The 27,500-nt window shown below is 46.7% G+C and overlaps 2 protein-coding genes across 3 annotated transcripts in view; one reads left to right on the forward strand and one right to left on the reverse strand.

Annotated features, from left to right (window-relative positions):
- The window catches only part of LOC143286748 (uncharacterized), a 41,007-nt gene extending 36,284 nt beyond the window's left edge, over positions 1-4,723 (forward strand). For both annotated transcript variants that reach the window (XM_076594478.1, XM_076594479.1), the window contains exons 2-3: positions 1-263; positions 2,836-4,723. The exon at positions 1-263 is cut by the window's left edge and continues 415 nt beyond it. In XM_076594478.1, the coding sequence (XP_076450593.1) occupies positions 1-263; positions 2,836-4,014 (1,442 nt within the window). In that variant the 3' untranslated portion in view covers positions 4,015-4,723. The remainder of the gene's footprint in view (positions 264-2,835) is intronic.
- A 13,409-nt stretch (positions 4,724-18,132) lies between these two features.
- Positions 18,133-24,680, reverse strand: LOC143286418 (uncharacterized). The gene is made up of 3 exons (XM_076593978.1): positions 23,979-24,680; positions 23,110-23,268; positions 18,133-20,596 (listed from the first exon to the last, which is right to left on the reverse strand). Exons 1-3 carry the CDS (start codon positions 24,258-24,260, stop codon positions 19,487-19,489), a joined length of 1,551 nt encoding a protein of 516 aa, XP_076450093.1. The 5' UTR covers positions 24,261-24,680; the 3' UTR covers positions 18,133-19,486.
- Between the last annotated feature and the right edge of the window lie 2,820 nt (positions 24,681-27,500).

Consider the following 27,500-nt stretch of genomic DNA (forward strand, 5'->3'; position numbering starts at 1 on the left):
TGAGGCAGCAGTTCTTTCTCCTCAGACCAGACGCCGACGCACTGGGTCTCAAAGACAACGCTGATCTCGGGGATTCGAACCTTGGGGGGGACGGGATGCAGGGGGGCGCCGCCGGGGCCCCCTCGAACCTCGGGGTGGGGGTGGGGTCGCAGGGTCGGCAGCTGGAAACGAGCACTGCTGCTGCTGGTGGTGGTGGTGGTTGTGGTGAAGATTACTGGGAGAACATGGTGATGGAGAATGAGGAAGGCAGTCCTGTGTTCAGGGTGAGTGTTGGTGTTGTTGTTGTTGTTGTTGTTGGTGGTGGTGGTGGTAGTGTTGGTGGTGGTGTTAGTGGTGTTGGTGTGTTGTTGGTGGTGGTGTTGGTGTTGTTGTTGGTGGTAGTGTTGTTGTTGTTTTTGGTGTTGTTGGTGTTGGTGTTGGTGTTGGCAGTGGTGTTGGTGTTGTTGTTGTTGGTGGTGGTGTTGTTGGTGTTGGTGTTGGTGGTGGTGGTGTTGTTATTGTTGGTGGTGGTGCTGGTGGTGTTGTTAATGGTGTTGGTGTTGGTGTGTTGTTGTTGGTGTTTGTGGTGTTGTTGGTGTTGGTGTTAGTGTTGTTGGTGTTGTTATTGTTGTTGTTGTTGGTGGTGGTGGTGTATTGTTGGTGTTGTTGGTGGTGTTGTTAGTACTGTTGTTGTTGGTGGTCTTGATATTGGTGTTGTTGTTTGTTGGTGTTGGTGTTGGTGGTGTTAGTGTGTTGTTGTTTGTGGTCTTGATATTGGTGTTGTTGTTTGTTGGTGTTCGGTTTTGGTGGTGTTAGTGTGTATTTGTTTGCTGACGTCTTGGGTAAAGTTTTGTATTGTATTGTATAGTCTTGTATTGTATTGTATTGCAATGTGTCGCGTCGCGTAGCGTTGTGTTGCATTTTATTGTGTTGTATTGTATTGTATTGTATTGTGTTTTACTACTGGTTCTCAAACTACAAGGTATTCCCAGCATCTCAGCTCCCCAAGCCCCAAACTAGGATCCGAAGGGAGGACAGTATGCCCCCCAAGCAGTAGGTGCTAGACCACCCCTATTCATCACTGACCATCTCTGATCATTTCTGACCACCTCTGACCATATCTGACCACCTCTGACCACATTTTACCATCTTTGACCACCTCTGACGTTCTGTGACCATCTCTGTTCATCACTGGCCATCTCTGACCATCTCTGACATTCTTCTGTCCATCCCTGTTCATATCTGACCATATATCTTCATCACTGACCATCTCTTACCAGCCCTGCTCATCACTGACCATTTCTCTTCATCGCTGTTCATCACTGACCATGAATGACCACCCCGAACATCCCCTGATCACCCCATACCGCCCTGACCATCCCTATCCATCACTAACCATGCCTGACCACCCTAAACCACTCTCGATCATCCATGTACATCACTGACCACACCTAACCACACATGACCACCCCTAGCCATCCCAATTCATCCCTGACCATCTCTGACTACCCCTGACCACCACTGACCATGCTTGACCACTCCTAAACATGCCTAACCATCCATAACCACCCTGACCACATGTAACCATCCTTGTTCATTACTGACCACGCCTGACCACGCCTGACCACCCCTAACCATCCCTAACCACTCTGACCATCTCTGGCCAACTCGGACATTCTCTGACAACCCCTCACTATCACTGAACACCCCTAACCACCCCTGACCCTCCCTAACCACCCCTGACCATCCCTAACCACCCCTAACCACCCCTGACCCTCCCTAACCATCCCTGACCCTCCCTAACCATCCCTGACCACCACTAACCACCCCTGACCCTCCCTAGCCACCCCTGCCCATCCCTAACCACCCCTAACCATCCCTGACCCTCCCTAACCATCCCTGACCACCCCTAACCACCCCTAACCACCCCTGACCATCCCTAACCACCCCTAACCATCCCTGACCACCCCTGACCCTCCCTAACCACCCCTGACCACCCCTAACCACCCCTAACCACCCCTGACCCTCCCTAACCACCCCTAACCACCCCTAACCCTCCCTAACCACCCCTGACCACCCCTGACCATCCCTGACCACCCCTGACCTTCCCTAACCACCCCTGACCCTCCCTAACCATCCCTGACCATCCCTGACCCTCCCTAACCACCCCTGACCCTCCCTAACCACCCTGACCACCCCTGACCCTCCCTAACCATCCCTGACCATCCCTGACCCTCCCTAACCACCCCTGACCCTCCCTAACCACCCCTAACCATCCCTGACCACCCCTGACCATCCCTGACCACCCCTGACCCTCCCTAACCATCCCTAACCATCCCTGACCACCCCTAACCCTCCCTAACCACCCCTGACCACCCCTGACCATCCCTGACCACCCCTGACCTTCCCTAACCACCCCTGACCATCCCTAACCATCCCTAACCACCCCTGACCCTCCCTAACCACCCCTAACCCTCCCTAACCACCCCTAACCACCCCTGACCATCCCTAACCACCCCTGACCACCCCTAACCATCCCTGACCATCCCTGACCACCCCTAACCACCCCTAACCATCCCTGACCACCCCTGACCCTCCCTAACCACCCCTGACCATCCCTAACCATCCCTAACCATCCCTGACCATCCCTAACCACCCCTGACCACCCCTGACCCTCCCTAACCATCCCTGACCACCCCTAACCACCCCTGACCCTCCCTAACCATGACTAGCCATGTCTGGTCACCCCTGACTACCCGTAAACACCCCAAAACACACCTAACCTCTCGGATCATCCCTGTTCATTACTGACCACCCGGACCACCCTGACCACCCTGTCGCCGTGCTGTGTACCAGGTGACGTTCGACGTGCGGGAGTACCGGCCCGAGGAGGTGTCTGTGAAGATGGACGCCAGCAAGGTCTCCGTGTCTGCACGGCACCTGGCCGAGGAAGGGGGTTCGTCCCTCAGCCGTCACTACAGCCGGGAGGTGCGCGTCCCCAGCCAGCTGGACCCCCTCACCCTGCAGTGCATCATGGGCGCTGATGGGATCCTCACCGTGGAGGCCCCGCTACCTTTGTCCGTCTTCAACAGTCTGAAAGAAACCATGGCTTTCCCTTCCTTGAAACCAGGACCCCAGGGTTGTTCCGCTGCTGCCAACACCACCAACACCGCAACCACCACCATCCCTCCCTTGCAGCAGCAGTCGTTTTCCTCTTCCAGCTCCTCGAGCAGTTACCAGACCTCCTTCCAGCCGGGGTCTGATGATCCTCCTGCTCCTCCGTCCTCCTCCTTTTACCCGCAGCATCAGGAGTCCGGTCTGCCTCCGTCAGAGCCCGATCTTCCGCCCTACCAACCCCCGCGCCCCGAGCCTGTCGTGCCGACCTACCAGCGTTCTGATCCCGTCGTGCCGACCTACCAGCGTCCTGACCCCGGCTTACCCTCAGGCGTCAAGCCCGTGTCAGCTCCGTATCAGCAGAACTGCCCGCAGCCGGACACGGTTCCAGCTTTCGCGTCGACCTCAGCGCCCTCGCATCAGCCTCGTCAGAACATGTCTTCCGGGTTTCCGCCCTCGCAGAGCTTCCAGGGCGACGACTCCAGTCCGGAGCTGCCCGGGTTTTCTGTCACAGGGCCTTCCTTCCGGTCTCTGTCCAACCAGCAGCCACCACCTCTCGACCACCACCACCACCACCACCACCAAGGCGCCGCCCTGAACGGGATGTCCGGAATGAGTTCTCCAGAGGCGCCCTCCCCCTCCTCCTCCTCAGACCCGGGCAAGTTCCAGCTGGAGGTGGACATCGAGGACTTCCGGCCCGAGGAGCTGACGGTGAAGACTCAGGACCGGCGCGTGCTGGTGTGCGCCAGGCGGGAGGAGAAGGTCGGGAACCGCTCCAGCAGCCGGGAGATGAGCCGCGAGCACACGCTGCCCGAGACGGTGGACCCGCTGACCGTCAAGGCCTTCTTCACGGACGGCGGCAAGCTCATCATCGAGGCTCCCTACAGAGAGCAGCAGGGCCTTTTGCTGTCCGGCAGGTAATGTGGGATGCATTGCACGGGGCAGGCAGCGTTCTCTGGGGCTGTCCGAAGCTTCGGTCCAGATTCTAAAAAGGGCGTCATTGCGGTCGGACAAATCCATATACGCCACACAACATCTGCTTGGCAGCGTAATACAGCGCGCTCGTCAGGCCACATACATATGATGGTTCTTTTCACCTATCAGAGTGGATTTCTTTGACAGAATTACACCAGAGGACAACACTTTTGCTGCCACGGGCTCTTTTCCAGTGCGCCAGGGACCTCGGTTTATCGTCTCATCCGAATGAGTGGTGCTTTACGTATATTAACGGCCAACACCGACAGCAGTGGAAAGCCAAACTGTACGGCACCCTGGAGGAGCTGCGACGGACGGCAGCCTTCATCGAGGACACCGGGCTGCTCATCTAACGGGAGGCGAACGAGGAAGAAGAAGATCGTGTCATCCGAATGACTGGGGCTATACGTATATTGACGCTCGGTTTCATTTTTCAGTCAAACGTGAGAGAAAGGGCGAGAGTGGGATTCGAACCCAGACCCTCAAGGACACTGTATTAGCAGATAAGCGTCTTAACCATTCTGCCATCTTGCTCTTTGTCCATAGTTTTCCACGTGCACTGTACTGAGTGTGGGTTGCAGACAACAGTAAGTGTTAGTATCACTTTAGACCTGTATATAGCGACGCCTGTTAAAACACCAACAAACCCCCTCCCCCCCCAAAAAAACAACAACACGTCAATATATGGGGAAGAAGAGGTAGAAGAGAATTTACATATATTACCCATAATGTATGCAGGTGATAGGAAAGAAAAACCTTTTAAAAATGACTCAAATGACTCCAGACCAGACCAATATAATCATGCCTGTGAGAACGTTTAACATGGGAGAGAGGGAAGAGGAGAGTTTACATGCATCATCTATACTGCATGCAGGAAACAGAGAAAGACACTTTTGACACGACCAATAAAATGATTTCATACATAATGAGGTGAGGCTAACATCATTTTAGACCTGTATATCACGCTTCTGAATATTGCATGTAGGTTATAGAGAAAAAAAAAGTCACTTTTAAGATGACTTTAGACCCACATATGATGCCTCTGAATATTCTATGAATATGACAATTCTTCACAGTAAACGCAGTACACAATCGAACTCGACCAACAATTTGTTTTAGTTATCAGTGTAGATTAGTGAGTGGACGCAGTTGGGTCATTTATTTGCTCCATGTCAGTTCTGAGTGTGTACTAGTTGCTTACTGGAGCTCTTGTGTTATTGTGTCATTTTGGATAGAATTAACAACAGGTCTTGTGTGTGAACACTAACTTGAACTCGGCTTGCAGATATTGGGTTGTCAGAACTGGATAATTTACCTGAATGCAGTGCCTTCTTTAGGTGGAAGAAAAGTTGTACGCGCGAAACATGCTTGATAGAACTGAACCAAGAAACTAACATGATTGACAGAACTGAACCACAAGACTAATTTTCAGTATCAGTATCAGTATCAGTAGCTCAAGCAGGCGTCACTGCGTTCGGACAAATCCATATACGCTACACCACATCTGACAAGCAGATGCCTGACCAGCAGCGTAACCCAACGCGCTTAGTCAGGCCTTGAAAAATAAAATAATAAAATAAAATAACAAAACAAAACAAAATAAAAAAATAAAAAAATAAAAAAAATAAAAAGAAATAAGTAAATAAATAAATAAATAAATAAATAATTGATAAATACATAAAAGAGAGCTACTACTAATAATGATAATATCTATAAGGCGGAAAAACTTGATGAAGTCAACTGCAAGCGCACAAAAACAAAACAAACAAAAAAACAAACAAAAAGCTAACTTCTGACCAAGTATGGATGCGTTATGTTGGCGGGAGTAGAATTATGTGTGGCATTCTTTGGGGCAGTCGCATTAACAGAGACAGAACCATGGTCTGTAGACAATGAGGTTTTGCTCTATATTCATTTTGTTTTTTTCGAAAATACCCCAGTAACTGCGGATTCATACCATGTTTGAAAACGCCCTGTGGAAATTTTCTTCAGCATGTATGTATGAGGGAAGAAACGGATTTTTTGGGGGGTGGGGGGTGGGGGGGGTGTTGTTTTGTTTCTTTTGTTTTGTATTCAATGTAATGTATTTTACAACGTTAGGAAGCACGATGTGGACTATATGCGACTGGCTACAGGGTATCATGATGAATATGAAGAATCAACAAACATGGACATTCTTCGCAACTGTAAGCACACACACACGTACATACATACATACATACATACATACACACGCACAATCATGCGTGTAAGTAGGCACACACACACACACACACACACACACACACACACACACACACACACACACACACACACACACACACACACACACACACGGAGGAACTATGTTGCTCAAATCCAAGATAACCAGTCTCACCTGACTTCTGGCCCAAAATGGTGTCCCGGAAAAAGAACTGGGTGGGTTGCAATCTCAGCAGTGCATGAATGTTTTTAGTGTAAACAATTGTCAAAATAAATCTACGCAAATTCCTTGGACTTGGAAAGTTAGTGCAAACTTAGCACTGTCAAGATAGTCCATCTGTGTATATGAGTCGTGAAAGATATTTTGATGTCATTCTTTCTGTTGAAGATTGTACACAGAACTGATTGTTGTATTTTCGTATTCTATTCTTGCCAGCACTGACGATATAAAAAGCATACCACGTTTTCATGAAGTGCACACCGATGAGTCATAAATGAATGGATTCAGAAGAATTGAGGAAGAATCGAATCCGTTGCACATGTGTTTGAAATATGTACTGCCGAACTGTTTGAATTTACTACGAAATGATGTATGCAATTTAAATTGTAGTTATCGTAACCTTCATTGATAGAAACTGTATTGATGTGTTTGGTTTTAACTAATTCCTGAGCAATATTTTAGTGTTCTTGGATAAATTGAACTGATGAGGAGGCTGTAGTAAAGTTGTAAATGCCCTTTCGGTATTTGTGATTATTTCGGGAACAAAATCGTATGTTTATTGTGTCTGTTCAGGACGTGTGTGTGTGTGTGTGTGTGTGTGTGTGTGTGTGTGTGTGTGTGTGTGAAGGTTCAGTCTATTAGCTCCACATTTATCATAGCATCGTCACAAAATGCCCCCCCGCCCCCTGCCCCCCCACCCTCCACCCCTCTCTCTACCCATCCACACGCACTCTTATGAACCATCAATATTCACCAAAGTATCCAATACTAATGCTTCAGATTATGATTTTCTGAAAATCAAATAAGGTGATTTCTCCCCTCCCCTGCCCCCCCCACCCACCCCCTAATTTGTGTATAATTATTAAGAATGAAGGCGGAAACTTTGGCGGATAAAGGGACGTAACTCATGAACAACCTGACGTCATGGAAACAGCATGAGAGTGGGAGCAGTCTCCCCTGGCATTATCTGCCTCCGACTGGATAACACATGAAGAACTCTCTCTCTCTCACTCTCTCCCCCCCCCCCCCCGACCCCCCCCCTCCGACCCCCCGCCACCCCAGCCCCCCCCCTCCCCCTCTCTGTCTCTCTCTCTGTGTCTGTGTGTCTGTGTATTTTCGTTCTCTTGTTTAATCTATAGTCTATTCTCAATTATGATTTTAGACGTAAAACCACCTTTGGCTAATCTATTCACTGCCTTTCCCACCCCTCTATTCTCAATGTGTGTGTGTGTGTGTGTGTGTGTGTGTGTGTGTGTGTGTGTGTGTGTGTGTGCGTGCGTGCGTGCGTTCGTGCGTGCGTGTGTGTGTGTGTGCGTGCGTGTGTGTGTGTGTGTGTGTGTGTGTGTGTGTGTGTGTGTGTGTGTGCGTGCGTGCGTTCGTGCGTGCGTGTGTGTGTGTGTGCGTGCGTGTGTGTGTGTGTGTGTGTGTGTGTGTGTGTGTGTGTTGTGGAATGACATCAGTATTTCTACAAGAAAAGAAACGTTCGCTCGAACTGCAGAAAAAAAAAAAATCATTTCCTTTGTGACAGTGCTTGCTATACGTGTAGTCTCAGTCTCACTTACGACAGAGAGTGAGATTGAGGAAGAAAGAAGCAGACGCATACAGAGATAAGACAGACAAAGAGAGCGGGAGAGAGAGAGAGAGAGAGAGAAGGAGACATAGAAGGAGTGAATGAGAGAAAGAGAGAGAGAGAAGACAAAATGAAGGGAGACAGAGTGAGAGAGAGAGAGACAAACACACACATACAGACAGAGGGGGAGGGCACACACACACACACACACACACACACACACACACACACACACACACACACACACACACACACACACACACACACACACAAACACACGCACAGACCACCACCAGCAGCAGCAGCAGAAGAAGAAGAAGAAGAAGAGAAGGCAGAAAGACCAAAATCACAATTGAACAGTTTTATTCCCAAGAACGAAACTTCATGAACAGCAAGGGGTTTCCACGTCAAATATCTATGACAACCATTCGCTTTCCAGCATCGTTTTTTTTTATACGCACATGAACAACAAAATCAAGAAACAAACAATGACCGCGGCATACACGCTCACCAACAAAGCAGCAGTACACGCATACATAACAAAACAAACAAGTCATTAAAGAACGGTACACAAGCAACAAACCATATTTTAAATTCATGAAATTCCACAAGAGCAGTCAAGAGCAGTAATCAGCACTCAGATTTACAATAAAACATAACCCAAACAAGTCATTAATAGCAACAACAAAAAAAAAAGCACATTTTAATTAATGAAATTCCACAAGAGCAAAAAAAAAAAAAAAATCAGCACTCAATTTTTAAAACACAAAATATTATGCTATACAACAGCAGTCAGTTTAAAAAAAACCCAAAAAAAACCCCCCTCACATTTAAAATGCGAACTTGTAAAACACATACCAGCAGGGCGAAGTAAAAAAACATCCATTTAGTCATCTCTACATGGCAAAAAAAAAAAAAAAGAAAAGAAAAGAAAAGAAAAAGAGAAAAAAAAAAAGGAAAAAAGAAAGAAAAACAGAAAAAAAGAAAAAAGAAAAAAAGAAGGAAAAAGAGAAAAAAAGAAGAAAAAAAGAAGGGAGAGAAAAACAGAAATAAAAACAAATGTCCCATGTCATCGGGTCAGTCACTTCAACACCATGCCAAAAAAAGGTCTTCGACCGGAGTGAAGTGTCTTTCCTAAGGACACAACGCCATGCCAAAAAAAGGTCTTCGACCGGAGTGAAGTGTCTTTCCTAAGGACACAACGCCATGCCAAAAAAAGGTCTTCGACCGGAGTGAAGTGTTTTTTTCTAAGGACACAACACCATGCCAAAAAAAGGTCTTCGACCGGAGTGAAGTGTTTTTTTCCTAAGGACACAACGCCATGCCAAAAAAAAGGTCTTCGACCGGAGTGAAGTGTCTTTCCTAAGGACACAACACCATGCCAAAAAAAGGTCTTCGACCAGAGTGAAGTGTTTTTTCCTAAGGACACAACGCCATGCCAAAAAAAGGTCTTCGACCGGAGTGAAGTGTTTTTTCCTAAGGACACAACGCCATGCCAAAAAAAGGTCTTCGACCAGAGTGAAGTGCCTTTCCTAAGGACACAACACCATGCAAAAAAAAAGGTCTTCGACCAGAGTGAAGTGTCTTTCCTAAGGACACAACACCATGCCAAAAAAAGGTCTTCGACCGGAGCGAAGTGTTTTTCCTAAGGACACAACGCCATGCCAAGAAAAGGTCTTCGACCGGAGTGAAGTGTTTTTTCCTAAGGACACAACACCATGCCAAAAAAAGGTCTTCGACCGGAGTGAAGTGTTTTTCCTAAGGACACAACGCCATGCCAAAAAAAGGTCTTCGACCGCAGTGAAGTGTTTTTTCCTAAGGACACAACGCCATGCCAAAAAAAGGTCTTCGACCAGAGTGAAGTGTCTTTCCTAAGGACACAACGCCATGCCAAAAAAAGGTCTTCGACCGGAGTGAAGTGCCTTTCCTAAGGACACAACACCATGCCAAAAAAAGGTCTTCGACCAGAGTGAAGTGTTTTTCCTAAGGACACAACGCCATGCCGAAAAGGGTCTTCGAATCCTCATCACTACGGCAGTCAGGTAAATGATAACAAACACACACACAAATATAACTTGCTGAAGGGCACCTCAAACACCCATGGCGTAAAGAGAGAATACAACAGGGTAATACAACATATTCAGGGTAATACAACATAACCAGGGTAATACGACATAACCAGGGTAATACAACATATTCAGGGTAATACAAGATAATCAGGGTAATACAACATAATCAGGGTACACAATCATCAAGTCCAGAAGAGGACAACATATTTTAGGCTTACCAGAAAAAAAAAAAAAAACAAAAGAGAGGTGAATGGACCAGAAAGACAAAGCACAAAAAAGGAAGAAAAAAAAACCCCACAACCCCCCCCCCATTGCCCCCCCACCCCCCCCCGACCCCCCCCAAAAAAAAAGAAGAAGAAAAAAGAAGAGAAAACGATAGAAAGAAAGAAGGGATACCCTAAACAAAGAGAGCGACAGAAGAGACAAAATACAAAATATATAGCACAGAATTTCCAGAATGTTGGTATACTATTCATACTAGCGACAGAAGAGACAAAATATATAGCACAGAATTTCCAGAATGTTGGTATACTATTCATACTAGCGACAGAAGAGACAAAATATATAGCACAGAATTTCCAGAATGTTGGTATACTATTCATACTAGCGACAGAAGAGACAAAATATACAGCACAGAATTTCCAGAATGTTGGTATACTATTCATACTAGCGACAGAAGAGACAAAATATACAGCACAGAATTTCCAGAATGTTGGTATACTATTCATACTAGCGACAGAAGAGACAAAATATACAGCACAGAATTTCCAGAATGTTGGTATACTGTTCATACTAGCGACAGAAGAGACAAAATATATAGCACAGAATTTCCAGAATGTTGGTATACTATTCATACTAGCGACAGAAGAGACAAAATACAAAATATATAGCACAGAATTTCCAGAATGTTGGTATACTATTCATACTAGCGACAGAAGAGACAAAATATATAGCACAGAATTTCCAGAATGTTGGTATACTATTCATACTAGCGACAGAAGAGACAAAATATATAGCACAGAATTTCCAGAATGTTGGTATACTATTCATACTAGCGACAGAAGAGACAAAATACAAAATATATAGCACAGAATTTCCAGAATGTTGGTATACTATTCATACTAGCGACAGAAGAAACAAAATATATAGCACAGAATTTCCAGAATGTTGGTATACTATTCATACTAGCGACAGAAGAGACTAATTATACAGCACAGGATTTCCAGAAGGTTGGTATATTATTCGTACTACATCAGTCTATGGCATACACGCGGGGGTATAAGGAAATTAAGAGTACAAAGAACATACATGCTTTAAAAAAAAAAAAAAAAAAAAAAAAAAAAAAAAAGAAGAAAAGAAATGAAATTGCGACAGTGATTTTCCCTGTACAAGTTATATTTCCTAGAGTTCTCAGGTTGAAATCAATACACCTGTGATAAACATAAACCTTGCCCACCAACTAGCATTTGAGATTTTAAGTAACTTTGTCTCGTAGTGTGTTGTAATGTGTTGTATGATGTATCATTTATCATTTTATTACTCTCTCTCTCTCTCTCTCTCTCTCTCTCTCTGTGTTCACATAATTATATAAATGTATGAAAGAGCAATATGTTCCAAACTCCAAGCTATACAGTTGTCAACAACGATCAACACATTGGTGTATCAAGCATTTCCTATCAATATGGGTCAGACTTGATAAACTCTTAAACAGAAAAAAAAAAAGAAAAAAGGAAAGGAAGTAATGACGACGACCACCACCACTCTCACAACAACAACAACAACAAATTATGATTTAAATAAAAATCATCATGCAACTAGTAGCTAAAATGGCGGTTTCTTCAACTTGACGGTAGTACAGAACAAACGAGCAAACAAACAAACAAACAAAAAACAAACAAAAAATAAAAAACCAAAAATAAACAAAGAGAGAGAACCACATGATTGAAGCTCACCATAGAACTATTGTCCAACATTCAAGAACACATTAATTTTCAGAGCTCCTTGGAACATCGTTTTGCCGCGACGTACACAAAAGAAACATTACAGATGGTCAGCAACGCGACAGGACCACCTCACACAGCAGGGCAGCAATGACAAAAATAATATAATGGACGTCCCCAAACATCGCTACCAGGGACATTATTTCACACGGTTACTTATCTGTCGTATGAACTGTTCTGTTTCATGGACACAGAGAGAGTCAGAGAAAGAGAGAGAGAGAGAGAGAGAGAGAGAGAGCGACAGTAAAAGAGAAGGACAGAGAGAGGGACAAAGAGAAAGAGAAAGAGTGAGGGACGGAAAGAGGGAGAGATAGACAGAGACAGAGACAGAGAGAGGGAGAGAGAGAGAGACAGAGATGAGAGAGAGGGAGAGAAGAGAAAGAGACAGTGAGAGAGAGAGAGAGAGGGAGAGAGAGAGACAGAGAGAGGAAGGGAGAGAGAGACAGAGAGAGACAGAGGGAGAGAGAGAGACAGACAGAGAGAGCTGAAGAAAAAGAAGGCACTTACAGACGGCCATTTACCTTCATTCAAAACCATTCAAAGAGGACGATGAAATAAAGCAAAAGGAAATGGCAACAGACGCCAAGTGTTTCACACCAAACCAACGGTATCTCATGCAAAACAACGAATCATTCACGTTCTGTCATATTCAGTCCCATCCCCCTCACCCCCAAAATCGAATAATGCAAGTCTAAAAAAATATAACAACGACTGACAGCAAACATACCCCCCCCCCCCCCCCCCAGCCAGGGAGTTCTTGGTGTTTATAATAAAAGCTATACATAAAATAAATACATGCACATTCAAGTCTGGCAAAACCATACACAACTGATCAAGTGTGTGCACGCTCTAATATTATTTAACTCACTCGGTACGGCCAGTCCTCTCTTCTCCTCTACACAGACCCCTCGGATGTCCAGTGGGTGTCTGAATGACCCAACCTTTAGCTTCCGTCGTCAGAATTGTGGTATTCTTTGTCAACATTCACCTCTTCAGTATAAGAACCTTCCACTTGCAATATTTTGATGATGGTAATTGGGTTGAAACGCTGTTAACGTCGTCTCTTTCGCCGTTCGTATGGAGAGAGTTAATGCTAATGAGATAAGACAAGAACAAAACTTGCCTGAGTCTGACGGAATACTGACGACCCAACGATGTACTGCAATAAATGCCGCCTCAGTTCTTACACTGAAAAAGTGCCACAGTTCCTGGAATAAACGCCATGATGGAGTTTCCCGTCGGTCCGACGGATGAGTAGGCAGGCAGGCTTATCTGTCGGTGTGTGTCCTCATATGGGAGAAGAGGCCGATTCTGGATGCGCAGCACTTCCCACAGGTGTTGCAAGGGAAAACGTCTCCAGAAGCTGAGCCCTGCTTCCTTCGCTCACGCTTCTCCTCAATGGCCAGCATTCCGACATTAGCCTGGTTGCCTGACCAGCACAGGTGACTTTAAAAAAAAAAAAAAAAAAAAAAAATTTTTTTTTAGTGAGGAGGAGTTGTGCAGTCCCTTCCCCACTCTCTCGCCTACCGACGCTCACAGTCCCACAGGTGCAGATACTGCCACGTGTAGGACGGCCTCAGCAGGTGCAGGTTTTTTCTTCGGAGCTCCGTCTCCTAGGGGGACTTCCAGCCAAGGATAAGAGCTCGCCCTGCCCTTTGGTCATCCTCTTCCGCCTTCACAGCCGTTGGGAAAGGTTTCCTACTACATAGTTCCTTCAATAAAGGCCATGTACTTCCTACAATAAATGCTACAGTACATGCAATAAACGCCATTGTCCTTTCAATAAACGCTATATACTTCCTACAATAAATGCTACAGTTTCTATATTAAGTGCCACAGTTCCCACAAAAAAGCTTAAGTTGCTGCAATAAACGCCATTGTTTCTACAATAAAGGCCATAGTTCCCACAAAAAAAGCTTCAGTTCCTGCAATAAACGCCATTGTTCCTACAATAAAGGCCATAGTTCCTGCAATAAATGCTTCAGTTTTTACAAGGGCCATAGTTCCCGCAATAAATGTTCAGATCCTGCAATAACGTTTCAGTTCCTACAATAAAGGCCATAGTTCCCACAATAAATGTTTCAGTTCCTGCAATAAAGGCCATAGTTCCCGCAATAAAAGCTACAGTTCCTACAATGAAGGCCATAGTTCCCGCAATAAATGCTTCAGTTTTTTACAGCAAGTTCCATAGTTCCCACAATAAATGTTTCAGTTCCTGCAATAAACGCCATCGTTCCTGCAATAAAAGCTACAGTTTCCTGCAATAAACGCCATTGTTCCTGCAATAAAAGCTACAGTTTCCTGCAATAAAAGCCATACTTCCTACAATGAATGCTACAGTTCCTTGCGATAAACGCCATAGTTCCAGAAAACAAGCGCCATACGCCCTACAATAAATACCCAAGTTCCAGCAGATCAGCGACATACAAAAGAAGTCATGTCCAAACTCCACAACGATCGTCATGAACGTTTTTGTAGGCTGTGAATGTTCCCCCACATGCGGGCAAGAAGCAAGCCAACAGGCCAAAAGTAGTTTAATTTAAATTCTGTTTGTTTCTGTGCAAGAGCCACAAAGTTGAATTTCTAAATAATTCTTAATTTTGTTGCAACTCAGACAAACAGCAGTTGCTTCTGATATCACACACACACACACACACACACACAAGCATATATGTATATATGCTGGAACAGTGGGACAGGTCAAGTTCCCACTGGGTTTATTTCGTTCTTCAAGCCTTCGAAAAAAAACCCAAAAAACAAAAACCACAAAAACAACAACAACAAAAAAACACACAAAAAACACAGCAACAACAAAATAAAAGTCTGAGGCTGAGTCAGCCTTGTCAATGGCTCTTATTCTAACTTGCTTCTCCTGATGAAGCCCACTAAAGATAGATAGATAGATAGATAGATAGATAGACAGGCATAGACAGACAGACAGGCAGACAGACAGGCAGACAGATCGATCGATAGATAGATAGATGGATAGATCGATAGATAGATATAAACACATCTTTTTGAAAACGCCTATCCATAGATCTTCCATACCTTTTCAGTTATAAGCCCATGCAAACTCTCTCTCTCTTTCGTTGTGTGTGTGTGTGTGTGTGTGTGTGTGTGTGTGTGTGTGTGTAATTAGTCTCTGAATCTGTTATATATTATTGTGCGCTAAATCTTATTTTTCTTCTTCTTTCTTTTGTGAGTTATTGCGCGCGCGCGTGTGTGTTTTTAATGTTTATTGTAAAGCGCTTTGAGCTCTCTTTAAGGGAGGAAAGCGCTCAACAAATGTCCATTATTATTATTATAAACAGTATCCACGTTTGTGACATGTCTGACGAGTTCGCGGTACTTATCTTGCCGCAGGACATATATCAAAGAATACGAGGAGAATGACAGCCATTCGTGTGACCAAAGGGAAACAATTTACCCGTGAAGAACTGCGAAATTTGGAAGGTTGATCAACCCCTCATTTTTTTTTTTTTAATTTAATTTTTTTTTTTTTAATCAAAAGGTAATTCACGTTTCCATTCTCATTCTCATGGGGAATTTTTGAAGTCGGAGAGAGATGATACAAAATATATGTAGAAAAAGAGATGATACGATGTAGCAGAATATTTGACATTAAGCGTTCGATTTCATTCAGATTGCTGTGTGTGTGTGTGTGTGTGTGTGTGTGTGTGTGTGTACCATACGTGTACGCGTGGGCTCACAACATTCTATTCTCTGTTCTTCTGTTTGTTTGTTTGTTTTGTGTTGTTTTGTGTAAGGAGAGACACCATCATAAAGCTTTCTAGTTGTTTTTCGACAGTCGCTGCCTGTGTCTATACTGATCTGTTGGCAGTAGTCTTGTGGATGGCAGAGAGAAAGCGAAAGGCAACAATTTCTGAAGCTGCCTCAGCAGTTGAAATTGATAAACAACAGATATAAGAACAGCATTCCTAAAACTGAGTGTGCGTTTGAGATGAATATAGATCTCGCCAACAAGGCAATCAAATAAAGTTTTACGATGAATAGATTTACAGCCTTTTAGTAGTAGCAGTAGTAATAGTAGCAGCAGCAGCAGCAGCAGCAGTAGTAGTAGTAGTAGTAGTAACAGTAGTAGCAGTGGTAGTGGTAGTAATTATACGTTTATATAGCGTTTTCAATGCTCTCAAAGCGCTTTGCAAAAACAAAAATAGTATGAGGAAATAACAACAGCAGCACGTTTTCATCATTCGAGACAAAAATAACATAACAACATGTACATTGCGCAAGTCTTGATTACATTCAAACGTTAGCATTGTTCTTCATTTACACAGAACATATGTTAATAACACGTAAATGGTAACATTTGTTATTTATTTACATAAAACATACATTATTTACATGTAAACGTTAACTCCATTTACTTACAGCATTATGTTAATTTTCATGTAAATGTTAACTCTGTTCTTCGTTTACATAAAGTATGATTTTATATCAGTTACACGTAAATGATAACTTAGTTCTTTCAACAGTATTTCAAACAGCATTATCATATCAGCTTCACAAACACACTGAGTTACCAACACGTTCACCGAAGACACAAGATAGAGTCTTTCTTTTTTAAAATATACATGTACAGAGGCCCCGAAAGATTAAGGACCATTGGATAAAAGCAACCATAATGTTTTCATAAAACGTCAAAAAAGAAAGAAAGAAAGAAAGAAGAAAAACAAAACAAGACAAAAAACACCTGGAAAGATGATTAAAAGTTTGCAGGCAGCATAATCATGGTCTACTACTGACCTGTCATTGAAGATATAAAACGGCAGTCTCAGTCACACAAGCACCACGTATAGCTTGAAAAAACACGTATCGTTAAAAACAAATCGATGTTTCAGCCACGATTTTACAATTATCGAATGGTTAATAAACGACTAGTTGCGAAATTTCATTGTTAAAAAAATGGAAAAGTGCAAATGCTAGAAAGAAACGCTGGTGATGAGTGGTACACATTACACCGGCTATACACAACGCTGTTTGTCTGAAAATTCTGCTTCGTTTCACCATACCCCCCCCTCCCCCCACCCCCTACCCTCCCCTCCCCTCCCAAGAAGAAAACTGTGGAAGTTCCCAAACGGTCCTTTACTTTTTGTGAATATTGTTGACTCCACATTTTAACTCTACAGGTTGCTAGAGTTTGAGGACCTTTTTTTTTTTCAAGTGGTAACAAGAGCAAAGACAAATCAGTTGGCGCTCACGGCACAAGAAGAAGAAGAAACAGGAGGAGGAGGAGGAGGAAAAGAAGAAGAAGAAGGAGGAGGAGGAGGAGGAAGAAGAAAAGAAGAAGAAGAGGAAGAAGAAGCAGAAGAAGAAGAGGGAGGAGGAGGAGGAGGAGGAAGGAGGAGGAGGAGAACAACAAGAAGAAGAAGAGTCAACTTGAATATCTTCAGCACAACACACAAGAAACTCACTTCTTAAGGTTCTTATTATTTCAAACTTGACATGACTAGCAAACCAATCTTCTGGACAGGTTTTCTTTTTTTGTTTTTTTTTGTTTCCAACATTACAACAAGTTTTGCAAAACAGATTTCTGGACAAGTTTTTTTTGTTTTTTTTTTTAAATTCAAACATAACAACATGCCTTGCAATACAATCTTCAGGCTTTGTCACTGAGAATGAAACCTCAACACCACCGAGCAGTACTATCCGCAGTGTCTCTGTTACCACCACTGTCTCCACTTCAGCAGCTCAGTCGTCACAGTTAAAAAGCAGGTTAAATGATAAAGCACCCACAGCCTTTCAGGTCCCCCCAGGGCAATGGAGTCAAACCAACTGTCCAGCGCTCGGCATAGGAAGGCGGGGGACCAAACCCTCTCCCAACCAAAACCAGGTAATAGTTCACACTTGGGACGAGTGAAGAAAATCAGAGTAAAGTTCTTTTGCCCAAAACACAGCACTTTGCCAGAACGGGGACTCGAACCTTAATCACGGTGAATAATGGATGAGAAGTCCAACGCCTGACCGATTCTGCGACGGCGCCCCCCCCCCCCCCCTTTTTTTTTTTTTCGTGGCAGCAGTCTAATGTCCCATCCACCGTACACAATACTGCAGTGTGAAGCTGTCTGTACACAAGCTGTAAATCACAGGTTCAGTCATTCAGCGAGAGAAACGCATCCCGAATCCCCAAATAGCGCTCCTTCTTGTGGAGGTAATCGTCTTCTGAGCACTTTCTGAGCTGAGTCAGACTGCTTTTGAGTTCAAACGAACTGCGGGGAAACAAAAACAAAATGTTTGTAGAACCGAATTTGGATATGTACAAAACGTCGAGCACCTTCAGGTTAGCATGACACGGTCTCCTTGTATCCCAGGACACATGTCTTCAACTTTTGTGGTGTTAAAGACAGGTCCAAACACAACACATAGTTCGGACAATCGCGTTCAACAAGTCAACAGTGTGAAATATAAGATAACACGACTTGCTGACAACAAGAAACACTCAGAGCTTTATCCTGACCTAGCTATAGACCTGAAGGCATTCATTTTCCAGGTGACACAAGTTTTGAAAAGAAGGACCTTCACAATTTATGCCCTGATCAGGCTGTGCGACCGAAGGGATTCTATGTTTTCACTGAAACCAATTTCTTACAAGACACCCCCCTCACCCATCCAGACCAGTGTCCTGTACTGTGACCGAGCAACAGGACCGAAGGGATTCAAAACTACGCAGGTCACTCGACTAATTGACAAGAAATAACAACAAATACAAACAAACAAACATCCAAGCAGTTACACTCTGGCGAGGCCTTCCAAAACAAGACTCCAGCAACAGATTCATTCCTGGAAAGGACCTTCAAGCAGATTCATTCACACCCTGACAAAACCTTCCTTGACAAAATCCTCCAGCAGACACCCCCATACTAGACCCTACAGCAGATCCCTTCACACCCTGACGAAGAACCTCGAGGAGACTCATCCACACGTGACCCTCTTGACAAGACCCTCTTTTCTAGACCGTCCAGCAGACTCTCTCACGCCCTGTCAAAGCCTTCCTTGACAAGAACCTTCAGGACACCCATTCATGCAAATCCTCCACACAAGACCCTCCAGACAAGGCCCTCCAGCAGACCCCCTCACACCCTGTCGAAGCCTTGACAAGAACCTTTAGCATACTTGTCCAGACAAGAACCTCCAAGACCCCCCAGTCTTCCTTGACAAGAACCTCTAGCAGACCCATTCATACAAGATCCTCCAGTAGGCTCCCTAAAACCCTGTTGTAGCCTTCCTTGACACAATCCTCTAGCAGGCCCATCTAGACAAGAACCTCTAGCAGACATCCACACAAGACCCACCACCAGACAGGACCCACCATCCAAAACCCTCCAGCAGACCACCTTCACACCCTGACGAAGTTAGGATCAAAGGGGTTCTGTCTCCGGACACCCCCCTCCCCACCTCTCCCACCTTCCTCCCCGTCAGAGGCAGAGCCTGGGGCGTCCCTGGACTCCCTCAGCGTGGTGTAGGCCACAGAGAACTCCCCGGTCTCGCGGTTCGTTTCCGACGATGACCACGCCCTCCTTCGCCTGCTGACCCTGTCCCACAGGCGGCAGGCGGCGGTGCGCAGCTCGGGCAGCCCGAACCAGGACACGGGGAGGAGCGCCGCGCGGAGCAGATACACCCTGGAGAGCGTCACCGAGACGATGATGACGGTGTCGCGCGCCATCTGGCTGTAGAACCACCAGCCTACCATCAGGGGCAGCGCGCACACCACCGTCACCAGCAAGGGCACCAGCACGTGCACCGGCCGGTCCAGAGGGTCGGAGACGGAAGCGGCGTCCTCGTCCGCACCCCCACCTTCTCTTCTCCCTCCTCCTCCTCCTCCTCTTCCGCTGACGAGCGTGACGCTGGGGTCTATGTCCTGGGTGTGGATGGTGGTGGTGGTGGTGGTGGTAGCGGTGGTGTTGCCGTCATAGGACTGGAAGGCTGTGTCACCCTGCGGAGAAGCGAGTCGGCGGTCGGCATCTCCGCCATCCTGGGCAAGAGCCGCGTGGTGGTGGTGGTCGAAGACCCGCTCAGGATCCATCAGCCCATGCTCACCCCCAACACCACCCCTTCCCCCTCTGTACACCACCTTGCCTTCCACACCACCACCGTTAGCCTCCTCCCCCCCTTCCTCCCCAACCTCCTCCCCCTCCACCCCCACAGCCCTCCCTCCCCCAGAACCCCCCGCGTGGCGCGAGGCGAGGGCCCTGGCCCTGGCGGTGTGCTTGGCGTGGACCGAGTCCCAGTGCATGAGGAGGGCCAGGCCGACGCAGAGGAGGAGCATGGCGGCCATGGGCAAGTAGAAGACGAGCACGAGGACCACCATGCGCGAGGGGAAAGGCGTGTGCAAAGGGCAGAAGGTCTCGTCCCAGAAGGCGTCCCTCGTCCTCTGCTCCACGGTGGACATGAGGATGGGGATGGGGATGAGGAGAGTGCCCAGCCACGGCCAGCCGACCAGCAGGGCCTGCAACGCACAGAGAGAGAGAGAGAGGGAGAGAGAGAGGGAGAGGGAGAAAGAGGGAGGGAGAGAGAGGGAGGGAGAGAGGGGGGGGAGAGAGAGAGGTAGATTATTACAACACATAGCTTCTCCATTTGAGGCGGTACATCATTATGACACATGGCTACCCCCCCCCCCACACACACACAGCGACCTGTACACACACACACACACACAGGGGGTGTGGGAGGGTGGGGGTGTATGGAGTAGATCATTACATCACATGGCTACCCCATTAGGGGGGATGAGGGGTACATCACTACGACGCCTGGTTACCCCATTAACATTACCTGCAGAGAGAGAAAGGTGTGTGTGTGTGTGTGTGTGTGTGTGTGTGTGTGTGTGTGTGTGTGTGTGTGTGTGTGTGTTTGGGGGTGGGGGTGGTGAGGTGGTTGATTGTTACGAGACATGGACATGCCATTAACATTACCTACTCGCAGAGAGGTCGGTCTGTGTGTGTGTGTGGTAGATCATTACCAGACATGGCTACCCCATTAACATTACCTGCATTCAGGGAGGTGTGTGTGTGTGTGTGGAGGGGTGAAGGGGTGTAGGGGGAAGGTCAGGGGGGTGAACAAACATTGCCTGCATACAGGGAAAGGTGTGTGTGTGTGGGGGGGGGTGCGGGGGTGGAGGGGGTGGGGGGTGGAGGGGGTAGATCATTACGACTCAAGGCTACCCTAATGATATTATCACTTGCACACAGAGATGGGCGTGTGTGTGTTGAGGGGGGGGGGGGGGGGGGGGGGGGGGGAGGGGGTTGATCATTACGACACATGGCCACCCCATTCACATTACCTGCATACAGAGAGGGGTGAGGGGGGTAGATCATTACCAGACATGGCTACCTCATTAACATGGAGGGGTAGATCATTACGACACATGGCTACCCCATTAACATGGAGGGGTAGATCATTATGACGCATGGCCACCCCATTCACATTACCTGCATACAGAGAGGGGTGAGGGGGGTAGATCATTACCAGACATGGCTACTACCCCATTAACATGGAGAGGTAGATCATTACGACACATGGCCACCCCATTCCCATTACCTGCATACAGACAGGGGTGAGGGGGGTAGCTCATCACCAGACATGGCTACTGCCCCATTAACATGGAGGGGTAGATCATTACGACACATGGCCACCCCATTCACATTACCTGCATACAGATAGGGGTGAGGGGGGTAGCTCATCACCAGACATGGCTACTACCCCATTAACATGGAGGGGTAGATCATTACGACACATGGCCACCCCATTAATATTACCTGGATACACAGACGGGGGTGTGTGTGAGGGGAGGGGGGGGGGGGAGAGGGGGGCCTGGGGGGTGGTTAGAGGTGGGCGGGGGGATGAGGGGGTAGATCATTACGACACATGGCTACCCTATTAACATTACCTGCATACAGAGAGGGGTGTGGGGGTAAAGGTTACATTCGATTCGGTTTCGGTTTCCTCATCACCATCATCTCCCTCCTCCTCCTCCTCCTCGTCATCATCATCATCATCATCATCACCATCATCATCACCACCATCATCATCATCATCATCATCATCATCATCATCATCATCATCACCATCATCACCATGAACCCTGATCATCGTTATCAATATTTCAATATGTGAAATGCTTTTATTTGAAAAAAAACCCCCCATGATTATTACTCCTGTTTAATCAAGTTATGTCTAATGTTGTTTGCTGAATCTGATGCAATTTCTCTTTTGTGAGATAATAAAGCTATTCGTATCGTATCTATAATCAATGTGCCATATAGTATGCTATGCTCATAATTATATTCAAAATGATGTTTACTAATTCTTTCTTTCTTTTTTTTACATTTAGAATGTTACCTGTAATTTGTTAAATGTATGTATGAAACGGTGTGTATGATATTGTTTTTACATTTGTGTCTTCATTATATTCCTTATAGCTGCTGGTGTTTTTTTTTTTTTTTTTTTTTTTGGTTTTGTTTTTAAATCATACAGTTATGGTCTCCATGATGTTTACTTGTCTATGTGGTGATAATGCAACCTGCCCCAATTTCTCTAATTTAAGATGAATAACATTAATCTTAACGAACGATTCGAGGGGGCCGAGTCGAATCGGGTACACAGAATGTAAGAATACAATAAACACAAGCTGCATGCAGCAAAATAAAGCCAAATGAATACGCTTAATAGCCAAAAAAAAGCGTAAAACAAGACAGAGCGTAAACCTGACAAGATGGCGTGGAGAGCCTTGGTCAAAGGAATGATTCAGCGCTTATAGCTTTTAGAAGCGTTTGATTGGCTAAGAGCGGACCGGGCAAGACGGGTCGTCTTTTCACTGTTAGCTGCGCGAAATTTGGCCAAGCAGAGCAAACCGATAGGCCTAGTTTGCATCAGTTTGACATGGTACACTATATGACACCAAACTTATCGTATCTTATCGTCAAAAAGAGGAGAACAGAAGGAAGTGGTGAGGAGGGTGCCTACCTTTTTGCTGATGCGGACGAAGGAGTCACAGCGTGAGGCGGGGGGCGACAGACGGCCGTACCTCCGCATATGGGAGCTCCCCCACCCCCAGCGCCCCGCGGCCAGCCGGTACATGTAGGTGGTGCCCAGGGTCACCAGGGTCCAGAAACACACAAAGTCCTGTGCACACAGACACACAGGCACAGACACACAGACACAGACATACACAGACACACAGACACACACACAGACACACACACACAAAATTAACATTATTCATATATACATATATTATGTTATAGATCTATATCTATTTATATATCTATATCTATATCTATCTATCTATCTATCTATCTATCTATCTATCTATCTATCTATCTATATCCATACCCCAAACACCCTCCCACACACCCTCTCCCCCCTCTTCCCCCAAACACCTCCCCCCCAACACCACCCACACACAACCCCCCCCTCCCACACCCCCTCGTTCCCCATCCACCCTACCCCCCCCCCACACACACACACACTCAACCCCCCACCAACACCCCTCCCCCTACATCTCTCCCCCCCTACACCTCCCTCCAACATATACCCCTGCCTCCCCCCCAAACACATATTCCCCCAAACCCACACACCCATCCCCCCCCCCCACACACACACTCCTTCCCCCCACACCCGGTACACCCTTCCCCAACACACACACCACCCCCTCCACCGACGCCTACCCCACACAAACAAACACCCTTCACCCCCTTCCACACACCCACCCACACCCCCACCCCCACCTCCACCACCCCCAACACACCCACAACCCCCACCCTCACACCCACCACCACTCCCAACACACACACACACACACACACACACACACACACACACACACTACACACCTGGGAGTAATCACCGATGAGCTGCATGAGGATGTGCATCTCGCACGAGTGGAAGAGGGTGCCCGTGTGATAGGAGTGGATGTACACCGGGTGGGTGAAGGCCCCCACCAGCAGGTCCGCCACGCACACGCTCACCAGCATCACGTTGCGCGTGCGGGCCCGCGCGCGCTTGGAGAAGAGGATGGAGAGGAGGAGGAGGAGGTTGCAGACGATGATGGCCGCGCACAGCAGGATGTCCACCGCTATGACCAGGCGGTAGAGAAGCTCGAAGTCGATCTGCATGGTGAGCTAGTGGTGGGGTGGAATTGGTGGTGGTGGGTGTGTTGGTGTGTGGGTGGGTGGTGGAGGTGGTGGTGGTGGAGGTTGTGGTGGTGGTTGTGATGGTGGTGAAGGTTACGGTGGTGGTGAGATAGGTGGAGGTGGTGGTGGTGTTGGTGGTGGTGGTGGTGTTGGTTGAGGTGGTTGCGATGGAGGTGGTGGGTGGTGGGTGGGCGGTTGATAGAGGTGGTGGTGGTTGTGATGTAGGTGGTGGTGGTGAAGGTTGTGGTGTTGGTGGTGGTGTTGTAGAGAAGGTGGTGGTTGAAAATGGGTTTTAGGTGTTATGGGGAAAAGTTGAAAAGAAATGGGCGGAGGAGGAGGGGAGTGTGAGCGGGTGTGGGGGAGTGAGGGGGGCGGAGGGGTGGGGAAGAAAGAATGAAGGAAGGAGAGAGGTGAGGGGTAGTAGTGGTAGAGTGGTTGGTGGGTGTGGAGGAGATGGTGGAGGGTTTTTTTTGTTGTTGTTGTTGTTGATTGAGGTGGAGGTGGTGGTGGTGGTGAAGATCGGGTTTACGAGCTGTGGGAGAACCTGAAAAGGGAATTGGTGAGGGGGGGAGGGAGGGGGGAGGGGAGAGGGAGACAGGGGGGAGAACGAAGGAAGGAGAGGAGAGTGCAGGGGTGGTGGTGGTGGTGGTGGTGGTGGGTGGGGGGTGGGGGAGGGTGCTGGTGTTGGATGACGAGGATGACGAAGAGTTGTAGTCCCTTGTTCTGTTATGTCCTGCAAGAACGATAAGAATTAAGAGATGTTTTTTTTTTTTTCATATAATAATGATAATATCTATACAGCGCAAAATCTTGTGCAGAGACAAATCTATGAGCTTTCACACCAGTCATTCACACGCATGCATAACTCTAAAACTGAAGAAACTGAAAACAAGGAAGGGGTAGGGGAGGGAGGCTATCTTGTGAAGAGGTGGGTTTTAAGGCCACACTTGAAAGAGCTGAGTGCCGAGACCTGACGAAGCGAAAGAGGAAGTTCATTCCAAACGCAAGGTCCAGAGACAGAGAAAGAACGGCATTTAAAAACAACAACAAAACATCCCGCAAGAATGAATGGATGAAAAAAAAAATCAAATAAAAATGAATGAATGAATGAATAGGCAAATAGATAAATGACTCAACCAACCAATCTATCAATGAACAAATAAAGACACACAAAAGAAAGAAAATGGAAGAAAAGAGAGGCAAAGAGAGAGACAGAGACAGACACAGGCAGACAGACAAAGAGAGAGAGAGAGAGAGCGGGAGAGAGAAAGAGAGAGAGAGAAAGAGAGAGAGAGAGACAGGCACACAGACAAAGAGAGAGAGTGAGGGAGACAGACAGACAGAGACAGAGACAAATACAGACATAAAGACACAGAGAGAGAGAGAGGCAGACAGACAGACAGAGACAGAGGCAAATACAGAGACAGAAAGACAGAGACAGACAGACAGACAGACAGAGAAGCAGAGACAGAGACAAATACAAAGACAGAGAGAGAGAGGGGGGGGGGGAGGGAGAGAGAGAGAGAAAGAGACAGGCAGACAGACAGAGACAAATACAGAGACAGAAAGACAAAGAGAGAGAGCAGGAGAGAGAGAAAGAGAAAGAGGGAGAGAAACAGAGACAGAGACAAATACAGAGACACAGAGAGAGAGAGAGAGAGGAGGGAAGGGCAGGGAGGAAGGAAGGAAGGAAGGAAGGAAGTAATGAGGAAGGGAGGGAGGAAAGAAGAAAGGATTGAGGGAGGAAGGAAGGGAGGAAGGAAGGGAGAAAGGAAGGAAGGAAGGGAGAAAGGAAGGAAGGAAGGAAGAAGGAAGGAAGGGAGAAAGGAAGGAAGGAAGGAAGGAAGGGAGAAAGGAAGGAAGGAAGGAAGGAAGGAAGGGAGAAAGGAAGGGAGGAAGGAAGGAAGGAAGGGAGAAAGGAAGGAAGGAAGGGAGGAAGGAAGGGAGAAAGGAAGGAAGGAAGGAAGGAAGGAAGGGAGAAAGGAAGGGAGAAAGGAAGGAAGGAAGGGAGGAAGGAAGGGAGGAAGGAAGGGAGAAAGGGAGGAAGGAAGGAAGGAAGGAAGTAATTAATGAGGAAGGGAGGGAGGAAAGAAGAAAGGATTGAGGGAGGGAGGAAGGAAGGAAGAAAGGAAGGAAGGAAGGGAGGAAGGAAAGATTGAGGGGGGAAGGAAGGAAGGAAGGAAGGGAGAAAGGAAGGAAGGAAGAAAGAAAGGAAGGAAGGAAGGGAGGGAGGGAGACAGGGGAAGGGGGAAGGAAGGAAGGAAGGAAGGAAGGGAGGAAGGAAGGAAGGAAGAAAGAAAGGAAGGAAGGAAGGAAGGGAGGGAGACAGGGGAAGGGGGAAGGAAGGGCAGAAATGGGAGGGAGTGAAGGGGCGGTGACAGAAATAACACGAAAGAAAAGAAACAATAGAAAACACAAAGAATACCAACGCCAAGAAAAATACTCTGTGGAAAAAAAAAAAAGAACAGCCACAGAGAAGAAGAAGAAGAAGAGGAGGAGGAGGAGGAAGAAGAAGAGGAGGAGTACACATACACAAACACACACACATACACACACGCACACACACACACACACACACACACACACACACACACACACACACACACACACACACACACACACACATATATATATATATATATATATATATATAGAGAGAGAGAGAGAGAGAGAGAGAGAGATTTTATGACGATAAACACGTAAACATACATTTCAGACTGGCAGATATATATACACATAGACAGAGAGATAGATAGACAGACATATAGAGAACGAGAGAGGGAGAGAGAAGGGAGAGAGAGAGACAGACAGACAGACAGACAGACAAATGGACAGACGGACAGACGGACAGGCAGACCGTCAGACAGACGGAGGGAGGAGACAGATACAGAAAGACAAAGAGAAGGACAAACAGAGAGAGAGAGAGAGAGACAGACAGACAGACAGACAGACAGACAGACAGACAGACAGACAGACGGAGACAGATACAGAAAGACAAAGAGAGGGACAAACACAGAGACAGACAGACAGACAGACAGACAGACAGACAGACGGAGACAGATACAGAAAGACAAAGAGAGGGACAAACAGAGAGAGAGAGAGACAGACAGACAGACGGAGACAGATACAGAAAGACAAAGAGAGGGACAAACACACAGACAGACAGACAGACAGACAGAGACAAACAACAACATAGAGTCAAGTCACACAGACTATTGCAAC

Source organism: Babylonia areolata, chromosome 10 (genome assembly GCF_041734735.1).
Source record: "Babylonia areolata isolate BAREFJ2019XMU chromosome 10, ASM4173473v1, whole genome shotgun sequence".
In the NCBI taxonomy this organism is placed as follows: domain Eukaryota; kingdom Metazoa; phylum Mollusca; class Gastropoda; order Neogastropoda; family Buccinidae; genus Babylonia; species Babylonia areolata.

Coding starts and splice junctions, on each gene's coding strand:
- LOC143286418 (XM_076593978.1), bottom strand. CDS start 24,260: ATGCAGATCGACTTCGAGCTTCTCTACCGCCTGGTCATAGCGGTGGAC. Junction 23,269..23,978: donor TCATCGGTGATTACTCCCAG/GTGTGTAGTGTG, acceptor CTGTGTGCACAG/GACTTTGTGTGTTTCTGGAC. Junction 20,597..23,109: donor TCGTCCGCATCAGCAAAAAG/GTAGGCACCCTC, acceptor TGTGCGTTGCAG/GCCCTGCTGGTCGGCTGGCC.